Source organism: Trachinotus anak, unplaced genomic scaffold (assembly GCF_046630095.1).
Source record: "Trachinotus anak isolate AG129_WGS33_773 ecotype Australia unplaced genomic scaffold, CSIRO_AGI_Tana_v1 ptg000031l, whole genome shotgun sequence".
Lineage (NCBI taxonomy): Eukaryota > Metazoa > Chordata > Actinopteri > Carangiformes > Carangidae > Trachinotus > Trachinotus anak.
Window position 1 is genome coordinate 1,231,072 of NW_027273882.1, and position 19,039 is coordinate 1,250,110.

The 19,039-nt window shown below is 41.9% G+C and overlaps 1 protein-coding gene across 8 annotated transcripts in view; it reads right to left on the reverse strand.

Moving 5' to 3' along the window:
- Positions 1 to 19,039, reverse strand: part of gphnb (gephyrin b) — a 145,362-nt gene that overhangs the window by 32,107 nt on the left and 94,216 nt on the right. For all 8 annotated transcript variants that reach the window (XM_071467721.1, XM_071467723.1, XM_071467722.1 and 5 more), the window contains exons 5-8: positions 15,828 to 15,922; positions 15,241 to 15,307; positions 10,391 to 10,663; positions 8,162 to 8,296 (exon numbers count right to left, since the gene is read on the reverse strand). In XM_071467721.1, coding sequence (XP_071323822.1) covers positions 8,162 to 8,296; positions 10,391 to 10,663; positions 15,241 to 15,307; positions 15,828 to 15,922 — 570 coding nt within the window. The remainder of the gene's footprint in view (positions 1 to 8,161; positions 8,297 to 10,390; positions 10,664 to 15,240; positions 15,308 to 15,827; positions 15,923 to 19,039) is intronic.

The following is a 19,039-nucleotide window of genomic DNA, read 5'->3' on the forward strand; positions in this document are numbered from 1 at the left end:
CACTCACTCCATCATAAATCCTCCACACCTCCAGCAGGCCAGGAGACGAAGAGTCACTTTTATGAGCTTTACTGCACCGGAGGAGGACAATAACACATATCTCGTAGTACTCGCGCGCCAACAGACACGTAAGCGGTCAATAGTGTCAGGTAAAACCGAGCTTGAAGAATTTCAGTAGATCACAAAGGCATATAACAAGTCCTATCTATCGTTTCCACAGGGGAATAAACCTTTAAGGAATGACGACACAGGCTGTAAAACAGTGCTGGAGCATCACACTGTGCCAGGTCTCGATGTCCTCAACTAAGCTGGCCAACAAAAACATCCAGTCACACACTCACTCACTCACTCAATGCAGCACTGTACACCTGCACATACACAAAGTCGAGTGTCGTGGAAACACAGGAGAAAAGACCCTGCAGCATCTGCAAACAACCATGTGTTCCATTACCTATTAAACAGGTAACAAATATAAAGTGTGTTAGTAGGGTGTAGGTCCACTGTGAGCCTCCACATCAGCTTCAGTGCTTCACTGCGGTATCCACTCATGGATAAACTCAACTCTACCAAAAAAATAGTCCCTCGTCTGTTGTTTGCATGATGGTGGCAGAGAAAGCTGTTGAACACGTTGCTCCAAATCTCCCCTAGTTTTCAAGTGACGTGACTGTGTAGACTGTAATTATTCCTGGTCACTACCCTGTTTGCAAGGATGTAGGTTTGATTTCACAAGTCTGAAAAAAAGAAAGAAAATATCAGATTTCTGTTTCCTGCATTAATCAATAAACACATGCACATTATTAAACTGGTTATCGGGCTTTAATAATTAAAAATGCTATTTCTAATTATGCTGTGCTTCATTGTGGTATTTTTAATAGACCATTAAAACAAAAAAAATCTCATCTGGTTTTTGTCAAGAGAGAATTATACTTTACATTTGTATCTTTTACTGCAAAAAGGTCTTTACTGCCTCATCTTTGAGTGATCTTCACTTCTAGCATCTGTTTATGATAATATTGACTCGAAACAAAAATATAAACTGAATGAATAAGCTGCAGAGGAGTTTGATTATATCCCAGCTCTATATCTTGCCTGCAGTCTTCCTCTCACGCTGCATGTTCAAACATCCACCAATCAGAGGGCAGGGAAGTAGCCTGTGTGTAACCCAAGAGGTGAAATAAAGGCCAAAGAAAATCAACAAAGCCCCTGCTTCTGCCTATAAAGATTAGTTGCTGTAGGCGCAGGAGTAACTGACAGAAAACTCGATGAACATATTTACATTTGTTATCTGCTCCCCTCTTCTCTAATGTGACTTATGTGGCAGTAGAGGTTTTCAAGGTCACAGCTTGCAAAGCGGTGGTTGTCATCTTCTCTATATGGTCTGCTCACGCGGAAGAATATAGGACTATATCATGGAGCTGGTTGGGGGAGGTAAAGGCAGACGTCTGGTGACGACTGGTGAGTAGTGTGACTGGAGTTCCTATATGTGATTTCCCCCAAAAATAGATAGATAGACAGACAGACAGACAGACAGACAGACAGACACACACACACACACATCGCCAGCAAACGTCCTTAACAGTGCAGCCTAACAGAGCCATGCACCCAGCAGACATTAGCAGATCACACTCTGTTTCATCCTCATAGCTCAAAAGTGGGACCAAAGGAACAGAAGGTTACAACACACACACACACACACACAACACAAACAAACACACAAACACTCACTTTCTACTGCAGATTGATAGTTATGGACAGTGTGGAGTCATGTCTTCTGTACAGGCAGTGGATGATTGATCCGTCACACCACGGCCGGCTGATCTGACATTGGAGCGGTGCTTACGCTTACAGCCGGGCCATCTCATTCATCTCCTTCTGTCTGATCACTTCACTCTTGTCAATGATCCTCTGTCACTACTCATTTGGAAGCGATGGTTCTCTGATCAGTGTGCAGATCAGGCCTAGGCCAAATGACATGTACGTTTTTTTTCATGCTTGGTTCACACACCCTGACTGTCACATTTGTTTTGACTGCTGTCAAAATCCTGCAGGGGTCAGACTGTTCAATAGCCAAACTTGTTCTTGTGCTGCTTCTTTTAACTAGGTAGTCTGAATCTAGATGAACCAAATACTGAATTGCAACAATGCAAACTTTAAAACAAACAGTGGGATTGTATCTGCTTAAAGCGCCAGGAGGGTGAGGTTTGGGTGTTTGGCAATTTTTATTATTTCTATTTCTATTTATTACATTTTATAGACTAAAATATTAATAATAAAATATCTACATGTACTACAATAATAAACTAGAAAGCAACAATGTCGTTCTTTACTAGCAAACCCAACTCATGGTCAAAGCAGCACAGCTATCACAAGCCTGGTGCGCATGTGTTTATATTTGTGTATGAGTCTGACTGCTCGCACACATGTGCATATTCACATGGATTTGCTTTGGCTTGTGGCGGTGACCGGAGAGGCAACACGTCCACGGTGAAGGTCATGCACGTGGCGTGGGCTGAATGAATACTGCTGCACTGTGACTCAGTTCCCACATTTCAGAGGAGTCGATTTCCATAAGCCTTGGCTCCACAGCCATACATCAAGCCATTAATCAAAAAAAAAAAAAAAGCTATAGGATCAGTGCAAAGTGAGGCAGTGTCCTCTAGGTGCACACCCAGCGCCTGAAAGAGTTTGTGCAAAGGCACCATGAGAGAGCGAGAGCAATGTATACTTTCATCAAAATAAATGCCAATATCAGTCAAGTTGACGGGATGTTTGGAACAGTATACAACACACAGAGCATAAATAATATGAGCACTTGCAGATGCATCAAGGTGAAAACTCTGACAGAGAGGGGAGAGATGAAAGGGCAGAAGACCGGCTTTCATGGATTGAACTCACATTAAAAGTTCAATCCATGAGTTTATTTAGAGTCTAAATTAACTGATTATTAACTGACTAATTGAGCAAATGTCTTTGAATAACTTCTATGTCTAAAAGAAATACTGATAACCTAAAATAATTATTTGTTTGTTGCAATTTCACACCCCCAGCACAACGGTGTCAGTCCTACATAGTTTCAATCAGTAAATAAGCTTGATTTAAAGGGACATGCCAGTATTTGTCAGCCTGCGTGTTATTCTCATATTTTTGTCCATTTCAACTATTGATCGTAACAACACTTTATTCATCAACTCTATTAAAGATTTGGGAAACACAGACTCCAGTCTGTGGCTGGATTATCCTGCTGGCAGGCGTTACATGTGATCTGAGCCCCCCAACTTAGTTTAGTAAGAATCTGCACAATTAACTCATAATATTGACTAAAATATATTATTAAATGGTATTAATACTTGATTTTGACAAGTGGTCCTTCTACTAAACAGGGCCTCAGGATAAAGTAGAAATCAGGTCCTTTCCAAAAAACTTCAATTTATCATAAATAATTTTTTGAACACATTAAACAAAGTTTAACCAAAAGTTAGCACAGAAAGTAGTCCCCTGGAAACTGCTGTAGTTGTAGTTGTAGTTAACATAGTGGACTCACTTCTACAACAACTTGAGTGTGACAGCACTTTCAGGACGACTAGTTTACTATGAAGAACAGACAAAGGACAAAGGACAAAAATAAAAGAGTAACATCCAGGCTCACAGAAATATGAAAGATGCCCTTTGATGGGAGTCTAATCTGAACCTAAACTAATTCTATTTCAGACAGGAACTCCAACACTAAGGATAAAGCTGGCTCAGACACTGAATATAGACTCATTTTCTCCAAATGAGGCTCACTAGAGGTTTAAGTGGCACCTTTTATTCACTAGATATAAAATGAGTCTCCACTCTGGGATATTCATTTAAAATGCAGGACCACGAATGATGTTTTGAGCTTATAAAATAGTTCTTATAGTGAAAACATGACACATTACCTGATGAAAAACATGCTACATTCAACGCAGTAATAAAATTCAGAGGCAAAATGAGTGCACACAGAAATCCTAACCAATATTGCTCCAGTGAGAATAAGAGCAGGAGACACAACCCCACTCACACACACATACACACACACACGCACAGACACACACCGTCAGCCATTCTCTGAGTCAAACCCCCTTCTCCCATATGCTTCATTAATCCAAACTCACCATTACATAACTGTACTAAATGCTCACAAGAGTGGAAGGGTACAACTACCCTCTCTGTATCTTGTGTGTGTGTGTGTGTGTGTGTGTGTGTATATGTGTGTCTGTCTGTGTGTGCTTTCTTGTGTGTGCACAAGTAAGAGACAGTGTGACAGAGAAAGAAAATCTGGTTACATGAATGGTTGTAGAGCTGCTCAGTTTGTAATCCTTTTGTATCTCCTTGCATTTGTGGGCTGTAAATGTGTGTGTGTGTGTGTGTGTGTGCGTGCGTGCGCGCATTGCATATGAGAATAAGACAGACACTTTCTCCCTTGAGGATGATTTTGTGCATCCAAATTTACTGTGTGTGTGTGTACTTGTACTTGCTACATAGTAAGGACAAAAAAAGTATTTTACTAACAGAGTGAGGACATTTTGGGAAAGTGTGGACATTTTGGCCGGTCCTCACTTTTTGAGACACCTTCAAATCACATTTTGAGGGTTAAGACTTGGTTTTAGAGTTATGGTTAGAATTAGATTTAGGTTAAGGTTAGGGTCAGGGTTAGGGTTAGGCACTCAGTTTTGATAGTTAAGGTTAGGGTAAGGGGCTAGGGAATGCATTATGTCAATGAGTGTCCTCACAAAGATGGAAGTACAAGTATGTGTGTGTGTGTGTGTGTGTGTGTGTCATTGCAGACAGACAGGTTTGGACATGAGTTCTGAGTCTGCACTCCTCTGTGTTGCATACAAGCGTTATGCTTAACAGCAAAACCATACAGAGCTCCTTTGACATGTACACACACAACATTAATGCATCTGAATGAGTGCAAAATACACACATAGACACAGGTGCAAACACTGACATTTAATAGTTTCTTCACTTTTGCTGAACACACATGCCATGCACCTGAAAACACACACACACATCCAATTCCAGGACTTGACAAATGCCACTTGTGTGTATTTATGCATGTTTCTGATTGGCAGAAGAGCGTTTCCTCGCTTGCATTTTGCTCTGTGAGCCGTGGCGTCGGGCCTGCTTGTTTGGGAGCTGCAGCAGCAGCAGCAGCAGCTCTGGCGGTGACAAGATTAAGACCTACTCCATACCTTCTCTTCTCAAAGCCACCACGCAGCGCTGCCAACAAGACCCAGCTAACAAACTAACACAGCCCACAGTGGCACATGAAATGCATCAGTGAAGAGAGCCATTCTGGCTCTGGCTCCGGGGACATTGTGTACATACTGTCGGCAGCCGCTTGCAACGTGGGAATTTCAAAGAACATATGGCAGCTTGTCGCTGGGAAACAGCCTGTGTCAGTATCCAAACAAGCTAAGAGCTATACCTAGAAAAGCCATTAACTGTCTGTTATCTGCACATGTACAAAGACACACGTGTCCAGACGAGCACGTCACACACAAGCGCTGACTAATGTGGCTGGTATGTGATCTTGACAGGCTGGCGACGCTCAAAGTGGGTCATTGACAAAGAAGGGCTTCAGTGGAGAGACAGGTGTTTGTGTGTATTTGCATGTAGGGGTAAAGGAAGGGAAGGGAAGAGGGAGGAGGGGTGATGGGAGAGGTCTATCTCACTGCATCCATGGACCCAGCAGCAGCTCTGGGACAACAGCAGCAGCATTAAAGCTCCCCACTGTCCAATTATTTACAGCTTCACACTCTGTAGCTCAGCTGAGGTCAAAAACTTCTCAGCTCAGTCTGAGGCTTTCTAACCACCATCAGTGGAGTGAACTGCAATCATTGCGACAACATACATGACGTAGCAGGAACGCACTGAGAAGTTGCATATGACACCATAAAGTAGCACTGCTGCAATGTTTGATAACTATGCTCTCACCATAGGAAAACAATGGGAGAGAGCTGAAAGAAAGCAGTACTGCATTGAAAAATCTTCATATTTTGCCATCATCATCATCAATGTGCATTTAATGCAATACAAAATAAACCAGCAGCAGTTACCACAGAGACGAAATCACAAGAATCTACTAACTGAGGAGTCCAGAAACAGAGCTTAGCACCAAACTGGGGCACAAGATCGCCAGTAAGATACGACAGTAATGTCTCAGAATGATACTGCGTTACGCAGCTGTAGAGTACTTTACTCTATTGTATGGAAATTTTCACAAGGTTTGAGCCTCACCACGGTTTTGGCTCAAACCTGAGAATTCAAACTCACGGTGCCACCTCACTTCCTGCGGCTCTGTCCTCCACATCCACGTTATTCTCATATCTGGCTGAGCTACTGTAAATAGTTAAATATTTACATTTCTGTCTAGGCTTTTAAAAATGTGTTGCCAGGGTTAACTGACCTTTCACCGCTCTACAAATGTCAAAAAACTGAGGGGAGGGAGAGACTGGAGAGAGAGAGAGAGAGAGAGAGAGAGAGAGAGAGAGAGAGAGAGAGAGCGAGAGAGCTCTGGCTGCTTCCTCTGTCGCATGACCCACCCATGCACCCGCCCTCCCTCCTCCAGTAACATCCCATCCCTCTGTTCCCATGGCAACCCCCCTCATATATTCCCATGGCACCTGCCTGCTGTCCGGGAGACACATGGAGACGTGACACTTACAGATGAGGTGAAAGAGAGAGGAAAGGGAGACAGAGAGAGAGAGAGAGAGATGACGCCATTCGGCATTTTAAAAACCTGCAGGAGAGATCAGTTAAAACACAGAAGGATACTTGGACATTTCATATTACAGTTTGTCGTATTTGGCATCAAGAGTTGTGTACTTCAGTTAAACAGGAAACAAGTTAACACTCCTCATTGTAACCAAATGGCACCAAAGTAAACTGGGTGGTCTCAACATGTGGTGGATTGTGGTTACAAAACTGAGCATTAAGACAATTTTAGGGAAAAATGGAGGGACACAAGTGGACAAAATGTTGAAGTATCCCACTGAAGCGGGGACAGACAAAGCAGACTGAGGGTACATAGTTACAAACACTGCAATGTGTTGAATTAAACCCTAGGGAATAATACTGTAAGCATATGCATCCAAGCATAAAACCCACAACCTGCTGTCTCCATAAACATACAAAAACACACACACTCACACACAAACAACAACAACAACAACAACAACAACAACAGGGGTTTCACATATAAAACACATTGAAACAAACACAAAAAATACTCTGCCAAGTTGAAACACTGAAAGAGAACAGGACAGAGTGTGACATGTGTAATGTGTGTTAGTGTGTGTGTGTGTGTGTGTGTGTGTGTGTGTGTGTGTGTGTGTGTGTATGTGTGTGTGTGTGTGTGTGTGAGCATGTAGGGACGCTGTTTAGAAATTCTACATTAGATTATCTCATCTAAAACTAAGAATATAAATAGAAATGAAATCACATTTCAGCAGGTAGAATAAGTAAAAGTAAAAATAAATGAAAATAAAAAATAAAATAAAAAGTAAATGGATAAACACAACATCCTGTGATTATTATGGTGATTCTGCATTATATCGTGTTTGTACATGCTATAGCAAACTGTATAGATACAATAACAATGCTCTGCAGAGATACTTTTGAGCTGAAGGGCTGAGCTGTGGGGAAATGGACTCGGGCAGGGTTTGTAGGTCTGTGTGTGTACTGTATGTGCATGTGTGTGTGTTGATGGAGGTGTGTGTAGGTCAGTCACCTGTTTGCCCTTGTTTACGTAAACTTATACTAAGACTAAGCTTAGCTACATGACATGAAAATGGTGTCAATCCTCTCATCTAACTCTTAGAAAAAAGTGAACATTAAGATTTTTTCAATATTTTTTTTTTAAACTAATCATCTCCATGACAACTGAACATGTAACATCTTTGTTTGGAAGTGTGCCCCTCACTCTTATGCAGTTTTTGTTGGATAAATCTTGTTGCCATGCATCTGATTTAGCTTGCAACCAGGCTGGGAAGCGTTGATTAAGGAGAAAGGTTACAGGAAGTGTTTATGATGGAAGTTGAGGCCAGGGTTCAACTTTAAGTCCTCACAAGGATATAAGTGTGACAGTGATGAATCTGTGTTTGTGTGAATGTGTGTGAGTGTACAGACTCACTTTGGGCGTGGGACAGGAAGCCGTAGAGAGGCGGGAGGTGGCCTGTGCGCGGGGCGACTCCGAGGGCGTGGTGCTGAGAGAGGCTGTATCCCTGGGCAACACCTGCACACCCCGCGAGATAATGGAGTCTGGGATCTGAGATCACACGCACAAACGCACACAGACACACGTGCATATAAACACCACACATACCATATGCCCATATGCAGGCACACATGCACATGGTGATATTGAAGATCCAGGGAGACACAAATATGCACGGGAAAATATACACACACGACAAACTTGTGTACAGTATATAGTACACACACTCACAAACCAGGCCTGAGGACAAATATTTCATCATCTCTGAAATGTGGTTGTTAAAATTGAATGAGCTGATGCAGATGAAAGACAAATAAAGGTGTTGAGATTTCGGGGTGCTGAGTCTTACCAACATCCATCTGTGACTGGACAGTGAGGTGGGATGTTACCCTGACAACAGGGCCTTAAAGCAGTTCCAGGCTGCAGACCGGGGCAGGATGGGATGATGGGTATGATGTTACATGTGAGTGGACAGAGCAGACACACACGATGATGATATGTAAAAGGATATGTTTAGTTTTGGGTTTTTTTCTAAACTCAAGATTTACTTTTAATAACTATAATGAATCTCATTTTTTAATAACAGGAAGCAATCATCTGCTTCTGGCAGATGCATGAAATAAAGTCAACAAAATCTGAAAGAAAGCTCAGTTCCTGCTTTAGGTGCTGGGGTGGTGGTTTCACAAGTCCACATTTTTGGAATAAACACGTCATAATGGACCAACAAGACAAGTCCCCTGTCTACAGCTCCTCCAAATGTTGCCGAGAAATGCAGCGTTTGGCGTCAGAAAAATCCATAATCCACTGTGCACCAGATAAATACTGAGGGTCATTAAGGTGGTTCTGGTCAACTTGTAAAGTTGGAAAATACTGTATCTTGGTTTGATAAACTCAACCAAGGCATTGATCCTGTGCGCTGTCTGCACACATTGCTAATGACGGGGCTTCATAGATTGAGGTTATTTACGGATTTACCACATTGGCCATTGACCTGGTACACTGCAACTGTCCATCATGTGTTTAATTAAAATATCACAACTCACACTGTAACTTTAATATATCACAGAAGTTTCTACTTTGGCAGCTTTTTAAGAAGAAACTCAATAAGCTCATGTGGAGCACTTGAATACGTCTGGTCTCTCTGAGAATGGACCGTCCCATTTGACTGTCAGATGTGGAGCAGGTTGAGCAGCTAGCACCAATAATGAGACACAGCAAGAAAAATGTTTGACTGTGACTTCCTGTTTTTGAAAAACAGATTAATCATAGATTCTGAAGGTGTTAATGATTGCTCAGCTGGACGGTAGTTAAGCACAGCAGAAAGCAACAGCAGAGACTTTATATTAAGGTGAGGGTTGAAAAACAGTGAATCAGTCATTTAAAGGTGCTACCTGTAGCATTTTTAAACATCACTATATCATGATCAAAGTAACTGTAAACCTTTGGTATAATAAGAGACAGTCCTTCAGCAGAGACCATCTCTGCCATGAAATTCTTCAAACCTTAATCACACATCTAACAACGGTACATCCTGTAATTTATGCTCTCTCTAATCTCAGTCTTATCAAGGAGTGCATCAACCAGTACACTACCTGGTGTTTAAATGTATTGACAGCCACGTTAAAAACATCTGCCATAGATCCACAGAGCAACATAATCTGTGTATTTTTTCTATTTTGCATTATAAGCCTACTCCAATTTCCTTTTGGGCAGGTCCCAAAACTAAATTAAACTAATCTCACTGGGCGACCTGTCTTCCCATCTTCCTATCTTCCAACTGCACACAGCTGAAATAAAATGCATATGTCAGATTGTCCCATTTTATAAAAGAAGGACAAATTGTATAAATCCTAAAAAAATAACACATTCCCAGAAACAGCAATGTTAATTTTGCTTGTTTCCTCAATGTCTCAGTGCTGAGAAAAGAACAGATTTTTTTCCTCTCTGACACTCTCAGTATCCTGGTAGTTCATTTCAATAATATTCGTAATTATTTCAGCAATGACTCATTGATGTTAAAATACCACATGCAGCACCTTTAAAACATGCTTGTACTGTGTGAATGATGTGTGGACGTGTAAAGATGACAGCTTGAAATGGATGGAGACAGATCCGTGGACTCTCTCCTCTCCTCCGTCCTGATACCTTGGCGGCGATGGATGCGGCGGTGATGTGGGAGGAGGAGCTGTCCTCGGTGGATGCCACGCCGCTGTCCTTCTTCTCCTCGTCCTCCTCCTCGCACTGCACGCCCTTGTCCTCCGTCTGGCGGCGTGGCGAACTGTTGGGCGGCGGTGAGAGGGGTGGCGGTGGTGACGGCAAGTCCTCCAGCTCGTCTGCCGCCTCCTTTACCTTCACCACCGCGTCCCGCAGAAGGTCGATTGCGTGCGGCAATGCCGGCAGGATGAACTGGAAGCATTCCTGTGCAAGGTGAGAAAGACCATCAGTGAGATAAACTATGGGTGACATGGACATTTGTCTTGCAGCCAAGAAGAAGATGGGCTATTTTCTCCTGGAGAGTCACTGATGTGACTCAAAAGCAGTAAATAATAAATACCTTAAATTCTCAAATTAAGCTGATCTTCAAATAATGGCAGAGTCTCAAATGATAGCTGGGCAGTGGCCAGCATGGATAAATAATATCCCCAAAGACGGCCAGTAAAATAACTCTGGCGGTGTTACTACCTGTTCCGCAGCACTAACTGTATCAGTGCAACAAAAGACTTATATAATACTCACCACGCTGCTTTTCTCAGTGTCTGTTTTTGACAGAAATACTGTATTCACTCACTAATCTCCTCTACTTTGCCATTTTTTCTAACTCCTGCCATTGAAACTCAGCTCCTGCAATTGTTTCAGAGTAAAAGCCTCACAGCCTATCTCAAGTACACCATGCTTTATTCACCAAACATCTTAAAGCCCGGTGCACCACAGAGGAGTTGTGTGTGCATTCTCAAAGTTAGAGAGCATCACATTAAAAGCCTCAGAGGAACGGGAGAGATTATGCCCTTTGAGCTGCTGGTAGGCTTTTAATGTGAAACATCCGTGAAAAAAAAAAAAAAAAAAAAAGGCAAAGTAGAATTGAAGAACTGGAAATAATTAGTGAGCAAAAACAAATTTTGCTCTGAGAGAAAAAAGGAAGAGCAACAGATTGTTGAGTGTGACATGAGTATGGGCTGAATCGGTGCTGTGGAAATGCAGAATATCCTGAATTTATCAAGGCAACAAGCAAACATGAAAGGAGAGATGAGTTCGCATTAACAAGAAACAGCATCTACATCAAAATAAAATGAGAGGAGATCAGAGAAGAGATGTTATGATACACTATTACGAAGAAGAATGCTTCTGTGTTACTATTACAGTGGGTGTCGCTGGTTGAGACAGCACAATCAAAAGAAAAGATTTCCCTCTCAACCTCAGCAGATGACAGCGCCTCCTTCTGGCCACATTTATACCAGCCTCCTCCCTCCATCCCTGTCTCCCTCTCCGGTGTCTCTCTGTGTGTCAGTGTGCCTGTGGGCTCTTCGGCTATGCTAAACGCCCCATTCTCCTCACTCCCAAGACAAGCGCTAATCTGTGAAATTATTTATCTTCCTGTGTATTTTAAGCATTGACAAGATACATTATTAAAATCGCCCCCACGCTTTACAGTATCTACGCTGGCTGCGGATGGGCTTTTGGAGCAACCTCTCCGCTCCATGTCCCCCTTTTTAATGTGTGCACACCACAGGCTGGATTAGATATGACGATGTTAACCTTGGTTTGACTGCATCTAAGGCCCATGGATCCACACGAGGATGCATGCCTGACTGGAACAGCATCCTCCACCATCGTGCATAAAAAATACAAAAAGGGGAACAGATGGACTCCTCAGACCAGCAGATAAAAGAGGTCGAATGGGTTAATCTCAGGGGTCAACCACCTGACCGCCAGCCCTGCTGTGTAGCCGCGAGCTAACCTTTCCACCTCGTACCCCTCCTTCCCTCACACACACAGCTCAAACCCCTCAGCACACAGTAGACTGTATATGCCTCTTCCCTGGTGTGTTTGAAGCCCACATCTGAGCGTTTTTGAGAGACATGGGAAGGAGGGCTGGGTGGGTCAGGGTGAAGTGGGGAGGGATTGGGCAAAAGAAGGAGTGAGGATGGTGTCAAGGAGCCTGGAGACATTCCTCCTTTCCCATTTTTCTACTTTCATTGCGTGCCGGGGAAATTTTTTTAGGTACGTCAGGAGTGGGTTTTTTTTCTGTTCTTATTCTCTGTTTTGTCCTGGAGGAGAGTAACTGTCAAGAACACTAAAGAGCAGAATCCCTGGATATACTGCCAGCGGATGAGAAACACAAGCAAGAGAGAGGGATGCAGGAAGAGGGGAAGAGAGGACGACAGACTGAGAGAAAAAGAGAGACAGAGACACAGGGTGAGGGAGATCGAGAGATTACGAGAGACAGAGTAGGAGAGAGACAGATATTCAGCAAGAGAGTGAATCGAAAATATAGTGAGACCGACAAAAAAAGTGAAGGAGAGATGAGAGAAAAACAGAAGCAGGGACAGTAAATAATAACAGATGGAGAGTAGGAATAAGAGAGAAAGAAACATTTATGTTTTAGACACCTCTCTGGTACAACAGGGGGACATGCTTCAGTTTATAGCTAACCAGATCACATGCAAAAAAAAAACCCCAAAAGATGTTTTTATTTTGAAAACGTACTTGTGGACTGGATGATGGTGTGTGGAGAGCTCAAACAGTGTTTAAGATATTATAACACACTGTTTCTGTTTCATATTTCATTTTTTTGAAATCATATTTTTCCCCAGTGCCTCATAGGAAATGTTCTATGGCCTGGTACTGGTCTGCAGCTCTGTGATTGGTAACCACTAACTTTCATTAATCCTGTGACAAAAGAAGCATATTTTTAAAGTGAGGGGGTGCGATAACAGAGCATTTAGAGAAAGTAGATATGGGCTATGGTGGCCTGAGATGTACTGAGCTGTACTGTGCATTTAGTTTTTGTCCCAAAAGGGAGATTTGTTCCCACGGTGTGTACATTGTTCATGCCACAGTATTGTAGAAATATCTTCACAGTAAAGAAACACACAGATAGAAACATCCCCGTAGGCTTCATATACACCATACACAGACACATACATAGACAAATAGATAAAGGGTTTGAATAGATGAGTTCTCAGCTAGTGACAGATAATGTCCTGAAACAAGGATATGAATATAATTCAAGTGTGTACATAATAATGCACATTAACAAGTCACGTTAGTACCCACAGCAATGTAAATATGACAGTCAGCAGGGTGAAACTGCAATCATTGCTGTTTCAGTGCATGCTAATGAAAAAATAAAAAATCTGTCCCACTTGACAGAAATGTCACTGCAGTGTGTAGAAATGTCATCACAGTGGGTATAAACGTCCTCCCCACAGGTAAATATCAGCACTGCGGGCGGAAGCATCATCACCAAAAGTTAAAATGTTTTGTGATGGAGTCACCATCACATGAAAAATCTGTTTCCATAACAGAGAGACGCAGCAAAGCCACCGGTGCAGGGAAAACCAGAAATACCGTCGCTGCTTGTTAAGTCATCGTCATAATCATCATCATCATCATCATGCCACTTATTAGAGGTGTAAGGAAGCGAGGATGAGCTGGAGTACAGCGGCCCTCTCTGGCTGACATGCTTTTCTGGACCAAGTGGATTAAAAACTAGAAGTATAAGTATTATTATTATTATTATTATTATTGCTTGTGCTGCTGTGATTAGCATTGTGAAAAGCCTGACAAGGAGCCATCATCATCTTCATGCCCTAACATTCCCTGCAGGAGACTCTACCTTGTCAAAGAGTCTTCGTCCCTGTGGGAAGCTGTCTCTCCTGACTCTCCTGACACTTGATAAAAGCACAGTGCTAAATCGCTGTAGAAACCCTTTAAACATGTTTGTCACGTCAAAACAAACTCTAAACTTACAGGATTCAGTGTTCCCTCCTGACATTTATTCATAAAATTTACAATTTACATAGTCATGGAACACTAAAAGTTTTCATTCAAAGTCAAGATGTTGGTCGATCAGTTAGGAAGGTTTCTTATCCCTCAGGCTAAAATCATATCCTCACTTCTATCATTTTTAATTATTGCCTCACAAAGAGGACAAAACAACATCACATCATTAGATATAGTTAGAGTAAATGCAAGGGTGTGATTGAAGCCTGTACGACCCAGATACGATATGCAGATACACTCCGTATTGTATCTGCAGTGTAAATGAGACCAAAGAGATAAAATGAGCAGCTAAAAGATGCATAGCCCACACTCTGACATCAGGGGCTTCGTCTGGCTGGCTCAGCCGGACTTCCCTGTTATCTTTATGACAGGAGATCATCGTAATAAAAGCCTGCAATGGGCTGCTTGTGCCGTTAACTTTAACTGGGGGTTGATGAGGGAGACACTAATATGGCAGCAGATGGGGGAGAGGTGGCGTAATTGATTAAAAGAAATACTAAAATCGATCAGGAGAAGCGGGCGCGTAACGAGACAGAGACAGATGTGCAGGTCAGCACAGCAGAGAGAGAGAGACAGATGGAGGGGGGGGGGGGGGGGGGCTGGTGTGTATCCACATTTTTTGTTTGTACACAGATGATGTTGTGACTTTTTCCTAGATTTTGTGTTTAAGTTTCGTGTCCACTTTCTATCTGGACTGCTTTTATGTAGTACTTTCATCTAGTGCACGTTACAATCTCCTCTCATTCACCCATTCACACACCAACAGCAGAGAAAGGTAGCCTCCCGTCTAACCATCAGGAGCTATCAGGGTTTAGCATTTTGCTCAAGGACACTCGGGCATGGGGACGGGAGTCAGGGATCAAACCGCCCATTCGCCAAACACACAGGTGGTCAGGGGAATCTCTTTTTACCTCAGTTTGCACTGCAGGCCCAACTACGCCGAACACTAAGAGGAGAAAGCTGTTGTTGCAGCAGTTTGCAGTGTTTCCTACCTGGGAGCCTTTCTTGCTTCCTGGTAAGTTAATGATGAGCGTCTTCCCTCGGATACCGCACACAGGTCTGTAACACACAAACACAGAGGAACGTTTAGATGAATACAGCAAGAAAAAAGTGAGTCAGTGCAAACGAATACACTCTATTACAGGGATATTATAGAAACACATGCCTCTCCCTCCACCTTAAAGCCTCAGTTTAGTGTATTCCAGCATGCTATAGATAATTACAGGTGATAAACACCTCAGGATTTCAGCAACACACAGGAGTTGGACTGTACATTAATAATCAACAAGTTTCAACTTGAAAAACTTAGCTTAATAACATGTAAATACAGGAATGATAATGTCAGGTCACAGGATATTTTCACTGGTTTTAAATGCTATGCTCCTTACAAATGGAGAGAGTTACAAAAATCGAAAAACAACACATACTACTTACATAAAGTGTGTGTTTTTGTGAGTTCCTGTGTGTTTGTGTTTGTCTCATTGAGGACTAGATGTCAGTGTCTTAATAAAGGGATTGAAGAAATAAATGAAATGTAATGTATAAAGTATGTGTTTTGGTTGTGTTTTGTGCTCCTGACCTGGAAAGCATGCCTAGTGGTGTGACGTTGAGGGATCCCATCAGCATTGCCAGAGACATCCCTGGAGCCTCGCGCTCTATCACCTCCTTTGTGGCCTGGAGAAAAAAGGAGAGAAGGAGAGGAGGGTTGTGAGGAGTTTGATCATAGCGTCTAACTCAGCTTTGGACCTATTTATCCAAACACTGGAGAGTTTACGCCTTCAGCTCGGTTTATTTGGGAAGGTGAGAGGCGTGCCATATGAGCTAAAAATGCCTGCGCTATTCCTCCTCCAAGAAAAGCAGGGTGGTGTTCATTAGAGGTGAGAGTATAATCCAATGCAAACTACAAAAAGATTTTGTAAAGGGAAGGATGTTGACATTTGTTCCTCAAACACAGAAAAACAGAATGAACACAGAAATATTCGTCTTGACTGAAAATTTGGTTCACTTGTAATAAGGTAGCCTGATTGTAAATCAATGTTCCAACCAGAAGGCCACTGAGAGAGCTCAGGCCTCCGCCGAGGCCACTGTCAAACCAAAGAAACCAAACTTCAGAGAAAAAAAAATAAAATTATAGGAAATTATCCAGAGTGGCCTCAAAATTTAATGGATTCAACCCTCCACCAAGTTTCCATAATCCTGCTGGGTTAAAGGAAAGCAGTTGTAGGTGGTACATACCACTCTGTCTGACTAGAAAGGTTATTTCTTTGTAGAAGCTGAGCAAATGGGAGTAAATGATTAAAACATTTGAGTGTTCTGAGGTCATTTAGTATTTTTCCTTGAATGAAATCAGAGAAATTTAGAAACTAAAACCCAACTACTTCTGAATAAAAGTTGGTACACTACTATGGATGGATACTTGAAGGGAATTAAAGTGTTGGGGATCTATACATTCTGGGTACATTTGCATAGTTCCAGCAGCTTCAAGAGAAGTATGGGCTACCAACGATGGATTTCTTTAGGCACCTGCAGTTGAGACACTTTGTGAAGACTTATTAAGATTCATATATATATAATATAGATTGCAAGGATTTGGACAAGTGAATATGGACGGTATGAAAAATGCTGGGAGAAAGAACTGGGAAACGAAAACAGCAGATGACCACTGGAACAAAAGGTTGGGCTTCGTAAATGCATGTACCATCAATGCAAGGCTCCGTCTGATTCAGTTCAAGTTCTACACAGACTGTATTACTCAAAGGTAAAATTACATTACATTACATATATGCCCTGATGTGTCGCCAATAGGTGACAAACATGGTCAAGCAGAAGCCAATCAACTTCGTAGCTATGCTGTATGCCCTAAATTACATTACATTATATTACAATACATTTATGGGTTGCTAGATTTTCAAAACACATATTAGACCAGATCCAATGTTGGTTATACTGGGGGCTTCAGAAAACTGAAAAAACTGGGTGTGCTACTTGTTTTATAATTGAAATGAAGCAATATGTCCATTCCACAAACTGCAGTACAAAGCCTGCTTATGCTTCACAACAAAAAATATTTGCAACTGAAAGTCAGTACACTATAAATGTCATTATGAAAAAAACCCCCCAGAAAAACAGGCAATATATTTTAAAGGAACAAGTCAATTCAAGTCCAGCATCAGCTTTTAAAGTAAATATAACTACAGAAATAATATGCTTTAAATACTGTAACTGTTGGGAATTTATGTTAGACAAGTTTTTTTACTTGGGAAAAAAACCAAACAATTTTCCTCTTTCCGCCTTTAACAACGTTACAAAGATAAATTTAAGAATAAAAAACTATATATGAATAAAACAATAGAAATCATGTAGATAATAGTCTCACACTTCTACAATAACCTCCTGAATGCATGCCTTGACTCAAAACACCAGGACCGCCCTTCAAGTATTGATTTACAATCCCACTTGCACAATTCATGTCTCAACTGTCCGAAGGCTGAAAAATCCTTATCTGACCTGTCTCCTCCCTATTCACTCCCCCCATTAGCAATCAGGATTGATTTAATCTTTGAAATCAATGCAGGAATATGTCTTTTTCTTGGTGGCTCTGTGCAATTAAACACTTTCATGATGAATGAGTTTCTCCTACAGCCGGGCCTTTTAGGGCAAGCCGGCTCTTTATCATATTTTGTGCTGTGTATGCTGTATGCCCTTGTGTGATTTGGATTTGGAAGTGGGATACGAGTGGTTTCCAGAGACGGTGGTGTTGTCAGTTTGCAGAGATATGTGAAATACATGTATTTGTTTATGTGTGGGTGCGTATACGTTTGTGGGACTGCAGTCGATGTGGCACGTTCCTGGCAGAGAGATAGCGGAGAAGATAGCGCCTTCTCCTCCAGCTGTGTGTGTTGGGTGCCCTTGAGTTGAGTGACACTTCAAACGCACCATTAGCGAGGGAGAGAGGAGAGAGAAGACTTCAAAGCAGAAGAGCCACTGATGAGCATCGTGGGCTTGGACTCGGGAGAGAGGGAGACAAGGAGAGAGGGATGAGGAGAAGGGAATAAGCGTAGGTGGGACCAAGGAGGGGTGAGAGAGAGACAAGAGAGAAGGAGGGAGGAATGAGGCTGGATTTATACCTCATCATGCATCATGTAAGTTTGTTCAGACGAAGTTCACATTCAGATTCATGTTTAGGAAAAAATGGGTGAGGTTTCGTCTTAATTACATGTGTATGTTAACAGTGGAGGTTTGTATCTCAAGGGCAGGAGAATCACTCATAGAGGGTATGTGATGAAATCTACAGAGGCCTTAAATAGAGCCTGAGATCAGTGCCTTGATTAAATGAATGCACTGAAAATTCCTTTTTCTTTTAAGGGAAAATTTAGTCCCATACATGATGCTTCTTGTGCTACTCACCAGAAATCCATGTACATACACGAGGAAAGCAAATACCTGAGCATGCATCTGTAAGCTCTAACGCATTACCGTAGTGTGTAACCAAAACAGAATAACATTTTTGCAATACGAAATCACAGCGGAGTAAAATTTGAATTAAACTCTTAAAAACCATTCTGACCTGACACTAAGAAGATTTTCAGATTAACAAAAACAACGCAGGCAGGAGCTGACACTATTTCAACTTTTAATTTGGTAATGCATTTCCTGTATATGGGTTTTCAACCACTTTACAGAGAAACACATGACCAATAAAATGACTCTCAGGATGAAGTAAACCAGCATGATCTCATATGATCCTGAGGGTAAGGACTGAATGGAATATGCATCATTATGATGAGTAGT